This window comes from Erpetoichthys calabaricus, chromosome 4, assembly GCF_900747795.2.
Source record: "Erpetoichthys calabaricus chromosome 4, fErpCal1.3, whole genome shotgun sequence".
Lineage (NCBI taxonomy): Eukaryota > Metazoa > Chordata > Cladistia > Polypteriformes > Polypteridae > Erpetoichthys > Erpetoichthys calabaricus.
In genome coordinates this window covers 45,213,182-45,226,520 of record NC_041397.2, presented here as the reverse complement: position 1 = coordinate 45,226,520, position 13,339 = coordinate 45,213,182, and the positions used below count along the sequence as shown (strand labels likewise).

The 13,339-nt window shown below is 36.9% G+C and overlaps 1 protein-coding gene across 1 annotated transcript in view; it reads left to right on the top strand.

Moving 5' to 3' along the window:
- pgm2l1 (phosphoglucomutase 2-like 1) overlaps positions 1–5,279 on the top strand; it is an 81,379-nt gene extending 76,100 nt beyond the window's left edge. The window contains exon 14 of the mRNA XM_028799389.2: positions 32–5,279. Coding sequence (XP_028655222.1) covers positions 32–134 — 103 coding nt within the window. The 3' untranslated portion in view covers positions 135–5,279. The remainder of the gene's footprint in view (positions 1–31) is intronic.
- The last annotated feature ends 8,060 nt before the right edge of the window (positions 5,280–13,339 follow it).

The window sequence follows — 13,339 nt, the reverse complement described above, 5'->3', positions numbered from 1 at the left end:
ACCTTCAAATGTAACATTTCTTCTATTTTAGGGACTTCACACTTCTGAACAAAGAATTGCAGAATCTAATTGATGTCCTAGTTGAATACTTTCTGGAGCCAGATAAGAACAGATTGAAGAGACGTTCACTTTAAGGGTGCTAAATGTATATTGTTGTGTAGAAATAATAAATCTAGTTGTACAATCTATATAACCTGTACCAGCATTCCAGGTCATGAAACAGTAGAACAAGTATGCCAGGAAAATCTGCTTCATTCAGTCTTGTTAGGAGTTTTGCCCAAGTATATATTTTTCCGCATAAAAGATGGTCTTTTCCATTGATTGAGATTTTCATTTCCTAGTGTTAGAGTTCAGATTATAAATATCAATATTTCATAGTCAAAATGTAATTTCTTGTTAACTTAACAAGCTTAAAATTTCCTTAGGACAATATCTTTGGAAAGCATGCTTTGAATTTTTTAGTTTAAACTAGTATTCATATTATAGATGGCTGTAATGAATAAATTTAGAGCATAAATAATTTGTGTTCCTTTATACAGTGTATTTTAAATAGAATAATATTTGAACAAAGTATAATTTGAGGAAACATAAAATGAGCTTGATTTTCAGTAAAGCAGCAAGTGTTTTTTCTGTGTATAAAGTGCACAGCAAGACTATCAAATTACCACTATTTAAAATATTAATATTTATAATGTAATAAGGTTTTCTTTGTTTACTGACAAATTTGTCAGCTTTAACTCTGTGCCTTCAGAAAAATTGAATTTACTTATTCTAAGGCATTTCCTTATGTAGGAGATAGATAATTTAACCAAAAACTCTGTCATTCCAAATATTAAGTAATCTGTGAATACATTTTTGAAAAATGTGGATAATATTATAAAAATTAGTTTAGAATATAGTTTCATGGGTTCTCCAGTGCATTACTGATAGCTGTTAATCAAGAACTGCAATAAATTAAGCATTTTTTCATGACTTAGTGTCAGTAAAAATCAGTAAAATCCACCTGTACATCTTGGTAAGCAGAAAATGGAGCTGCAGTTATTTATCTATTTAATTGTGATATATTTTCTGTTGTATTCAGATTTTTTAGTTTTACCTTCATAGTTTAATTAGGTTTTTATTAAACAGTGTATATGTTAAGTAATTTACTCTTAGAGTATCCATACTTTTAACATGAGCTATTAAAATAAAGATGAGGTTAAATTACCTAATTTAAAAAAAAAAAAAAAGGTTTAGGTGATGAAAGGTTCTAGCAGAGAAAGATTTCATTATAAACCTTGTCCCATAATGACATTTTTAAAACATTTGTGTTGCATTTTCAGCAATTTATAATGTAGCAAGTTTTTGTTATATGCATTTATAACTTTAAGAAGGGGGGAGACAGTCTTACAAGCTTGAATGTAAATCAGGTGTTACTATTGTTCATGAAGAGTGGTCTTGTATTTGTGCAAAAAGAGTTACTGAAAGGTCTTAAAGGAATATCTTTTCTCAAGGATCTTTGCTAGTGTGTTGCTGTTTATACAATGGCATTTTGCAATTGAGAAATTCAAATCTACTTGAATTGTATAAATGAGAAGGAAGTGTTTATTTTTTTATTGCTGTGTTGGCATTTCTGATAGAGCTTACGTCGTCTTACCACTGTGACCTAATCTGGCGTTAATGCTCCAGATTTATTAAAAGTTTTTTCTTTAACATATAAGTTGATGATGATGATCTGTGTTAATACTTCTATTTGCACTCGTGGTTCTTCTAGGAAGCACTGATGATGTTTACTTCAAACAGAATTTTCTCTGCTGAGCTACAAATTCATGTTGTTCTCCTATAGTCTAAGGCATATTAACAACAATATTCTCTTACAGTCACTTCTGATAAAATGTTAAGTCTGTTCTACACTCAGAAGAGTTGCACACATAAATAACAGTTTTGTGAGGAAGAACAATTACTGAAATAATTGTATATTGCCTACTGTGAGTCAAGAAATAAATAAGGTTAGTAAGGTTAGTGGCCATTAAATAGATATTTTCTTTAATACTGGCATCTTGCAATATTTTTTTTTTCTTTTTAGTAAATTTTAATTTTGACATTTAATGTGTCTTATAGGTTACTTTTAATAGAATAAAAAAGGATACTATGCCCCAGTCTTTCACATGGTGCATGTATTTGACGTAGACATTGCCTTTTGATTTCTGGTTCAATAGTATAATTTTGGTTTGTCCATGCATTGATGTATGCATACTACCTTGTTAATAGAGAGCTGGTCTGTTTGCAGTTAAATGGTTTATTGAGACATATAGGACACTTAATTTAATTTTTTTTATTATTAATATATATTTTTGCACTATATTGAGTAAAATACAGAACAGATAAAGAGAATACAAATTGATCTGCAAAGCACACAAACATTTAAGAGTGATAAGCTATTTTTATATGTGTATTTTTTTATTTACTGAATTTAGAAGTAAAATCCCCACAAAAACTGTTCTTTAATACATCCTGTGTTTAGACTGCTGTGATGTTGTTGTTGTGTTATTTTTAAGTACATACCAAATGGTCATATTGATTGTAAAAAGCCATACATTTACAGTGCATTATACCTCTTGTAGTCTTTAATAATTTTTTTTTTTTTAATTTTGGATCAGCTATAAGTTGGTGTCAGTTTACTGGACTTGTTGATTGATTGATACAAAGCCCTGTATCCAAAGCCATGATGTGTTGGGGTTTTTTTCTTCTTTATTATGCCTTCAGAATATTTTCATTGTTCAAATAATTTGTCAAAATGGATGTAAAGATAATTCAATAAAGTTTATTAATGAATTAAAATGAAATGTAAAACATAGAGGGAAGTCAGTACTACTTTATAGCTTTCAAACAATATGAGGATTGTATCTATAGTTATTAGCATATTGCAGCTGTTAAATGCCTGACAGTATTGAAATTAACAGCATCATAACTAGTAGGTTACAATAATCGTGTCAAACCAGGATGAAAATTGATATCACATGTCTGAGTTGTATTCATAATTGAGTACAAGTTAATGGCTAATAGGCACATGTCATTTCAACAATATGGAGTGTCTTGCTAATTTCAGTATGTTCATAGCTTTGACTCTTATTTATTCAATCGGCCGATATAAACGAGTAATTTAGAAATATTTTTTCTGTGACATTTTAAGAAGATGAATAGTTTTTTTTTGTTTTTTTCTCTCTCTCTCTCTCAGAATACTGGAAGCACTTCCAGTATCAAGAACATGTGTGTCATTTCTTAGAACTCACTAGTTGAGTGTTCACTACCAGCATTTACTTTTGTGTTTTAGGCTTTGTTGTCTTGATAGTTTTAAGACTTCTAAATAAATACATAAATGTTGTAAGGCTTGTTTAGTTTACATTAAGAAATATTAATTTTTAAATAGTAGTATTGCTCAATATACAAAATCTTCTAGGCTTAAAATTTATAAATCATTGTGTTAAAGTAACTCTCGGTGAAAACAATAGAAAAACCCATGATAAATATGAAAAATGAATATCCAAATGCTATTTAAACATCATACTATTGGCTTACGTGATCATCACTCGTAAATGCTGCTAAGAAATTTCATATATTTAAAAAAAAAAAAAATCAACAGCTGCTATGTTTTGCACTTTGTGATGCTTAATTAAGCACAATTCCACACAAAGAGGCTGATTTTTGCTTTAAAATTACCACTTTGATAATGTAAAGATTGTCTGTTACGTCTTATTATAAAAGTTCTTTGTTGTGCAGTTTTGTTGTACAAAAGAATAAAATTAATTATATGATTGAATTTCATTTAAGTTTTAGGTGCAGTGTCTTTGTGTTTTTATTATTTTTATGTAGACAAAGGCATTTTTTTCTTTTTGAGGAGGAAATTGTTCTGATTTTTAATTTTGGAACTCATACCCTAATATAGTGTTTAAGTTTTATTTTATTTTATTTTTTTAATTACAACCTAATCTTGCCCTTAGTGTCTTTGACACCCGGTTCCTGACTACCGACAGATTAGGTGCTCCCCTTTGGAGAAGTGCTGTCATCAGTCTCAACAGTTAACAGTTTGGGGGGGATAAAACCTCTTTTTTAAGAATTACGGCCGACAGTGATAGTGCAGCAATGTCGATTGCTTAAACTGACTGTGATGACCCATTGCAAGACACTTAGCAAACCATATGTGACCCTTTCCCATTAAATACAACAGTGAGTCATGACCCATTGCAACCTAAAATTGGTGGCTATCCTTAAGAAACTAAACCCTGATATATACCAATTTATTCAGCTGCCTTTATTGTGCAGTAAATTTTGTTCATTGGCATTCTTTTGTCTTTCACCCAGAAAACTCTTTGCCTGGACTTATTTTGCACTTTTCAGGTATTAAGTGGCCTAGATAATATTTCTCTTCTGCCGAATTAACAATGCTTTAATATTCATGTCTGCAAAAGCTTTATATCCCTATTTATATTTGCCAATTTAAATGGCTAAAATTTAGAAGGGAAAAAAGTTGAAAACTGTGATGTAAGGGAAAATATATAGGTATGCGTTTTACATTTTCCCAAGATGCTGTAAGAAGATTCTACCAGCTGTTTACATTGCCTATTTATAATTCATTCAATAATAAGCAAGTTTCAATATTAAACCAGACTTGCAATTTTATATGTTGTACGAAAGGCACATAAACTTTCATAAATGTATATTGTCCATTTATTTGAAGACAAAGTAGTTTTCCTAAAAATAATATGATATTACAAGGGAAAAGAAACCTAATGATTGGTTTTATTGATTATTTTTCTGTTCCATCTCCAGCTGGTTGTCTTTGTGTGTATAACTTTACAGAAATACATTTTCAGGGAGAAAGGAATCCAAAGATATCTTGTTAAACTTACTGAACTCCGCATTATTTATAGGCCTATCCTAAAATGATGAGACCTGGCTGGATGTCTTTTGGTTATTTTTAAGATGTACTGAGTATCTTCTGTTTTCCCTAATTAGATACTGTATCTACCAAAAGCAAGAATTTTAGGGAGAATTGATACATTAGAATCCTAAAGTAAATGTGTACAAATAAATTGTTACCTATTATTTCACATTTTTCTGAAACTCTAATTTGAAGTGTTCCAGGAATTCCATTGTTTAAGCTTTTAGTGGTGCAGTCTTATTTAAAATTAAAGCAAGTGTAATTGACTGAGAGTTATTATTGAAATGTGCACTTTTCTCAGTTTCTTTTTTTTTGTATGTGCTTGCATTTGTGAAATAAAGTTTGTTTTGTTCATGAATGAATTGTCTCCATTTTGTATGCTAAGCTGATAGATATATACTTTTTAAACTCACAGCTAGATATCACATCTAAACAGCCTGTTTTTGTGAATTGTTCATATTTTTGATTTTGTCGGTGTGGAGTTTTTCCAGATAGCCCAGTTTCCTCCCTTATCCCTGACATGAATAAGATGTGTTGTTGGAATGACGCTCCCTGTCCTGGATGTATTCCTGCCTTGACTTTGATGCTGTCTGAACGGCCTCTAGCCCTGCACTATCTGGTATTTGAATATCTTATGAAACAAAATAAAGCAGAACGTTCACCACCAAAAATCTGTTGTGATTAAAGAATTTCTCACATTTTGGCTTTAAATCAAAAGTACCCTTAAACTTCAGATAAATTTAAAACCAAATTAGGCCATTGGTATTTCAATTCATCAGACCTGTGGTTGATTAATTGTTGTATGTTTTTATGCATATATGAAGAGTTTTATTTCTAAATATTGTATATTCATTTTAGCTAAATTGACAAAAATTGATTTTTTTATGTGACCAAATGACCTGGATAATGCAGACAATATAACATTTGCAAGTTTTGTAAATCTGTATTTTAACATTTGATTTAAAATAGCTAATCTAAAAAATGTAATTTTTCAGATAAAAGCAGGGCACAAGAAAAAAAAAAAGACATAATCGTTAGGACATGACACACATTACTTATTTGCAAATATCAATCAAATGAAGTAATTTTAAGCATATCACAAGTCACATCACTATTAATTCATTCATATAGAGTATATGAGACAAACTGTCAAAAGTGTGCGTGACTAGTGAAAACTGAAATTTTATACATGATTAGTGGGACAAGTGAAAAATTATAATATTAATAAAATTAACACAAAGCATGTACGGGGTATGCATTTCAGTATATACTGAAAGTGGTTCAGTTAACAGTATGCATACAGTTTAGAATGAATGAAGTCCTGAACAGTACCCTATACACAAAAAAAGAAAAAAAAACAAACTCAATTCAAAGTAAATGAAGCACTCTGGCAAACCTTCTGAGCAGTGTAATCTCGCACTGTCATGCTGGATATTTGGAAGGTGAATTTATAACAGCTTGTACTAAAAGGGGAGGGGTGTTGTATTGTACTCTTAAATAAAAATGTACATTTTAATATACTAAGTTATGTCATTTTTTATAAAATATAAATTCAGTGAGGCATGACATTTTTGACAAATGATTTTTCAACACCAGTCACTGCAAAATATTGTGTTTTGCGCCATAATGTTCTTAGTGTACATCTTGCCTGAAGAATGGGCCTGAGTTGCCTCGAAAGCTTACATATTGTAATCTTTTTAGTTAGCCAATAAAAGGTGTCATTTTGCTTGGCTTTTCTCTACATTAGTGTATATCACATATTCAGGAAGTGGGTGGCATGGTGATTGCGCAGCTTCCTCTCAGCACGTGGGCTGGGGTTCATGTGTTGGTTGCTGCCTTTGTGGAGTTTCATTTTCTCCTCCCGTCCATGGGTGTTTCCTCTCAGACCAAAGACATGGAGTTTAGTTGAACTGGTGATTTTGTGTTGGCCATAATGTGAGTGTTCACTCTGCAGTGGACTGGCACCCTGTCCAGGGATTGTCCCTGTGCCCAGTACTTACTGGGATAAGCACCAGCTTCCCCGTTACCTTGTCGTTAATTAGCAGGTTAAGGAGGGGGGTGAATATATAGTATATATGGATATCAGAAGATTAGAACAATCTAGACAAGGACAGGCCAATCAGTCCACCAAAGCTTGCCAATCCTAGCCACTTACTTCTTCTAAAAAAACATGAAGTCTAGGTTTGAAAGTTCCTAAAGTCTCACTGTCTACCACACTACTTGGTAGCTTGTTTCATGTATCATTGGTTCTCTGGGTAAAGAAAAACTTCCTAATGTTTGTGCGAAACTTACCAACAAGAAGCTTCCAACTGTGTCCCCGTGTTCTTGATGAGCTCATTTTAAAATAACTGACTCAGTTCACTGTACCAATTCCCTTCATAATTTTAAACACTTCAGTCATGTCACCTCTTAATCTTCTTTTGCTTAAACTGCATAGGCTCAGCTCTTTTAATCTTTCCTCATAACTCATCCCCTGTAGCCCTGGACTGAGCCTAGTCGCTCATCTCTGGACCTTTTCTAGTGCTGCTATGTCCTTTTTGTAGCCTGGAGGCCAAAACTGCACACACAACTCCAGATAAGGCCTCACCAGTGCAATATAAAGCTTAAGCAGAACCTCCTTGGACTTGTACTCCACACAGCAAGGTGCTATATAACCTAACAATCTGTTTGCCTCCTTAATGGCTTCTGAACACTATCTGGAAAGTCGATAGCTTAGAGTCCACCATGACTCCAAAATCCTTCTCATAAGGTGCGCTCTTGATTTTCAGACCGCCCATTATTTATTTAAACCTAACATTTTTACTTCCTATGTGTAATACTTTAGATTTACGGACATTAAATTTCATCTGCCACAAATGTGCCCCAGCCTTTATACTATCCAAGTCCTTCTGTAATGATATAACAGATTCCAAATTATCTGCCAATCCACCTATGTTCGTATCATCTGCAAAATTAACCATATCCATATTACTAACCGAGAATGGTAAGCCGGATATGGACGCAGGTACATGGCATGCCCATGGATGCAGGAGATATAGTGCGCAGGCACCGACAGCGAGCGAAGTCTGATCCACCGAGAACGAAGGAGTCACAGCTCAAAAACGAAGGAGTTCAACCAACGTAAATAAGAAATGAGGCAACGCGCCCATAGGTAATGACACAGCCACACAAAAAAGAGGATTCCGCGCTGCACCCCAGAGTCAAACGGAAGAGGCTACGGAGGCCCCACAGGTCCACAAAGATATCACGTAAGGCACGTGAAAGTACGAAAGGCGCATGCGCCTACAACGCGCTTCTGAACTAAACGGCCACACTACACAGCATGGTCCACACCTACGGAGGCCCCACAGGTCCACAAAGATGCGAGCCCGCATGGATAAAAACAATAGACGTGGGCACCTACAATGCGCGTCTGAAACTGCGGAAGCAGAACTGTCTTGGCTCCAAAACCAAACAGCTCGACTAACGGAGCTACAAAAACGAGCCCGCATGGACAAATACAATGTACATAGACTCCTACAACGCGCGTCTGAAACTGCGGAATTAAAGCAGGCACGGGTTCAAAACGAACGACCACAACTGACGGAGATACATACAGAAGCGAGCCTGCCTGAATACAATTAATGAACGTAGGCGCCTACAACGCGCCTCTCAAACAGCAGAGTGAATAGATAAACGGCAAAGGAAGGAACGATAGACGGCCGATAAACAATTCCGCCAATTAGCTGACAACGCATTCACTATTAATGGACATTCATTAGGATTAATGAATATACTTCTTTTGTTCGTCATCTACACCTTTACACTCCAATATATCTCATACATTCATCAATGTATTTCGGGTTACCCAACAGCGGGGGTAGGCGAGCGAAGCGAGCAGGGGGTGGAGCCCCCTTGTATATATTAAAAATAGCAGCAGCCGTAGCGCTGACCCCTGTTGAACACCACTCTTAACATCTGCCAATTCTAATAAGGTTCCTTGCACCATCATCCTCTGATTTCTGTGTCTGAGCCAATTCTGCAGCCATCTACAAACATCACCCTGAACTCTCCCTTCTTGTGGTTTAATGCCTAACGCACCTTATTAAATGCTTTCTGAAAGTCCAGATAAATAATATACTCTTCACTTTGATCATATCCTTTTGTTTCTTCCACATGGAATTCCAGCATGTAAGTAAAACATGAGCTCCCTCTTCTGAACCCATGCTGAACTGTTCAGAAAAAAATGCCCATATTTGCCATGATCTGCTCAATCTTATCCATAATAATTCCTTCCATTAATTTTCCTGTGATGCAAATTAAGCTTACAGGCCTATAGTTGCTTGGATCTTCCCTGTCACCCTTTTTATATAACTGGACAAGGGGGCTCCGCCCCCTGCTCGCTTCGCTCGCCTACCCCCGGCGTTGGGTATCCCGAAATACATTGTTTGTATATCCGTCAGTCGAGCTCGTTCGTTTTGAACCCGTGCCTGCTTTGCTTCCACAGTTTCAGACACGCGTTCACTTCACTCCACAATGGTGCCACTCACAATATGTCGGTGACGCCTGTGCCTTCACTCCGCAGTAGTGCCACTCACAATATGGCGGTGAAGCCTGCGCCTTCCATACTTTATGGACCCGTGGGACCTCCGTAGCCTCTTCCGTTTGAATCTGGGCTGCAGCGCAGAGTCCTCTTATTTGTGTGGCTGTGTCGGTAGTCGTTAGCCATGGGTGCGTTGCTGCTTCATTACTCATTCACGTCAGTTGAGCTCTTTCGTTTTTGGGCCGTGACTCCTTCGTCCGCGGTGGATAAGACTTCGCGTGCGGTTTATGAGACGCGCGCTGTACGCGCCTGCGCAGTACGTCTCATGGTCCCATCGCCGTGTCCCTGCGTCCATGCCATCCGGTTTACCATTCTCGGTTAGTAATATGGATAATATTTGCCATTTTCCAGTCCTTGAGAATCTCCCCACTGTGCAGTGACTTCCTAAAAATATATATCAAGGGTTTATATAAGTACTTACTAGCCTCCTTTAAGAACTCAAGGGTAAATATTATCTGGTCCTGGGGCCTCATGCATAAGGCCGTGCGTAGAATTCACACTAAAACATGGCATAAGGACAAAAGCGAAAATGTGCCTACGCATAAAAAAATCCAGATGCATAAATCTGTGCGAACACCAACTTCCACGTTCTTCTGCTCCACAAATCCTGGTCAGCATGAAAAGCAGCACATGTGCACGTGCCTGTCACCACTCCCAAACTCCTCCCAGAATTATGCCTCTTTGAATATGCAAATCAATATAAATAGCCCTTAAGCTCAGCGTTCTGTAAAAAGGCAATGTCAGAAGCAAAGTGGATCGAGTGACTTAGAGTGTCGGAGAAACTCTAAAGCTCAAGCTCACAAAGTCACGCAGTGCTCCAAAATAAAAAAGATGTTGTCAGATATCAAAGTCACCGTGAAAAGGTGAGTCGTAGCCCACCATCTGAGTGTCATATAAAAGCTTATTAGGGTACAGAGAAAAGAAAAAAAATAGGGACACGGTGAGAAAAAAGCACGAAATGTCAACTTTAATCTGAAATTTCCACTTTAATCATCCATCCATTATCCAACCTGCTATATCCTAACTACAGGGTCACGGGGGGTCTGCTGGAACCAATCCCAGCCAACACAGGACGCAAGGCAGGAAACAAACCCTGGGCAGGGCGCCAGCCCACTGCAGGGCACACACACACATACACACATACACCAAGCACAATTTAGAATCGCCATTGCGCCTAACCTGCATGTCTTTGGACTGTGGGAGGAAACCCACGCAGACACGGGGAGAACATGCAAACTCCACGTAGGGAGGACCTGGGAAGCGAACCCAGGTCTCCAAACTGCGAGGCAGTAGTGCCACCGTGCCACCCCACCTTAATCATGTAGTTTATTTTGTCATTAAAGTAGAACATCATAAACGTCATCTTTAAATCGTTTAATTTACTAGTTTCTCAAATACCATCGTAACTATAGTAGCACTTTAAATACTTTGTTTTGTATGTGTTCTTCTATCTGCTCTATGTGTGTTCTATCTCTTAAACAACTGGACACAGAATCCATTACATTTGTAATATTACAGATCTCTGAATAGTTAAAATACTAAGATGTATACTTGATATCATTTTCATGATGATAGGAGTTAAAGCATGTTATTAAACATGGGAACACAGTGGCACAGTGATAGTGACGAGCAGGCGCCCTGTCCAGAGATTGTTCCTGCCTCCCGCAAGATGCTTATTGCATCATTCACGACCTTCAGTGAAATAATTTATTGCAGCAGTACTGTCTCTTTCAAACGTACTAACCTCCAATTCCTGTCCTTCCTTTTCTTTCTCCCAAGCAACCAATCGCCATACAATCAGTTCTGTAATAGCTGTTAAGCCATCTGTAAGTTTAGAACGCCGATTCTTCAAAACTTTTAAGGAACATTGAAATATCTTCGTAGTACATGTTTAATTATTCTATCCATCTATCCTTCCAGTGTCATGCCAGACCCAGCAAGAGTACAGCGCGAGGCAGGAACAAGACACCAGATCGTCGCTATTGTTGCGCTACTGTGTCCTCACATATTTAATTATTCACAATACCAGTAAACCCCCAGTTCTCTAAAGAATTGCAAATCCAACAATGGCAAGTACTTTCTGTTCCCTCCAATCTTTGTAGGGATGAAAACTCATGGAGGGTGGGAGCGTCCTGGGAAAGTTTTCATTTAATTAAATAAATATATTTGTACTAAAGCTGTTTCTTTTTGGAGCCGTGCCTTGTTTGGTCCTGGTGTTTCAGAAGCGCGTTGTAGGCGCCTCCGTTCGTTGTTTTTATCTATGCAGTCTCGTTTTTGTTTTTCTATTGGTGTGTTGTTAGCTAGACGTCGTTTGCTGTTAGGAATCATAATTGAACTTACTTTTAACACTGAATTACCTTAATGTAATTCAAATAAGCCACACTGACAGCTGCCACACTGAGTGCTGGCACAGTGGATTAGAGCACACTGACTGGTGGCACTGTGTAGTGGAGTAGCTGCTGGTACTGTGGAGTGGAGAACACTGACCACTGTCAGTAGTCACCACTACCTCAAGTTTAAATACATAGACATATATAGATAGACGGTGCATTCACTGTGTTTCCCAGTAGACACAATATGTCAGCGCATCAGCATTTTTGCGAGTGGCAAAAGTGCCATTTAAACTAATACAGGTAGACGTGGAAACCGGGTTTTCTGACGAAAAAACAAAAACGTTTAAAACAGTATCATTTACATACAACAGATTTTGGTGAATCGTTTAAATGCAATTATTTATATCCATTTATACACTAATAATGGCAATTATTAAATAATAATTATAATTATTATTGTTACTTATATGGAAGGAATGATTAATATTTCGGGGACTTCCTTCTTCTATTTTCAAAACATTTCCAGACTTTGTCCTGTTCTTACGCAACACAGTACTGAAGTATTGGTTAATGCCCGAGTCATCTCACGTATAGTTTACTGTAATGCTATTCTATCTGGCATCCGACAAAAACTTATCCATCGCTTACAACTTCTTCACAATTCTGCTGCCAGGATAATATCCTGCTGTTGTAAATCCACTGAACATATTACACCTATTCTCTCTCAACTGCACTGGCTCCCTGTTAATTACAGAATACAATACTAAATACCGCTCTTAACATTTAAAGCTCTCCACAACCTCACTGATCTCCTCCAGACTTACACTCCTCTCGCTCACTCAGATCCTGTAATTTGAGAGTATTCAGTCTGGCAATATGGTGCAGCCTTAGTTTGTGGAAGACAGACACAACTAAAGACATGAGCATAAAATGATGGTTGTCAATTTTAAACTGTGTTTCCCCAATGTGCTCCTTGAGAAAAAAACATCATCACGTTTGAGAAATGTTAACAACTAACAACAATCTACATTGTTAGTGACTAAATACGTTTAGCCAAAACATTGCTTGGAGGCTCAGTTGAGCACATAAATGCATAGCTTTGCTAGCTTAGCCTGGCTTAGCTAAAGTAAAGATTATAAAACGGGATTTTGTAATGGCCAAATATAACCAAAACAATTGTTCAGCCTTACCTATGAAATGTAATCTCCCGGGATCTGGTTTGGAGCGTACAGCGGTTTGTATAATCCCAAGCAGCACATTATTCATTACTTCACTCCACAGCAGTGCCACTCACAATATGGTGGTGACGTTGACGTATGATTCTGCTAGTCATGAGGCGTCTAGTTATTCTATGTCAATGTTTAAATATGTCACCATGGCAACTTGTTGGCGTGCACGCTTTACCTCAAGTTGGGTTTGACTGTTGGGCGCTGTGCGAGTGCGCGTGCGCTTTTGGCACTGGTTGCGTCTGGTATCCGTGCATATATACAACCTTCGTAAACA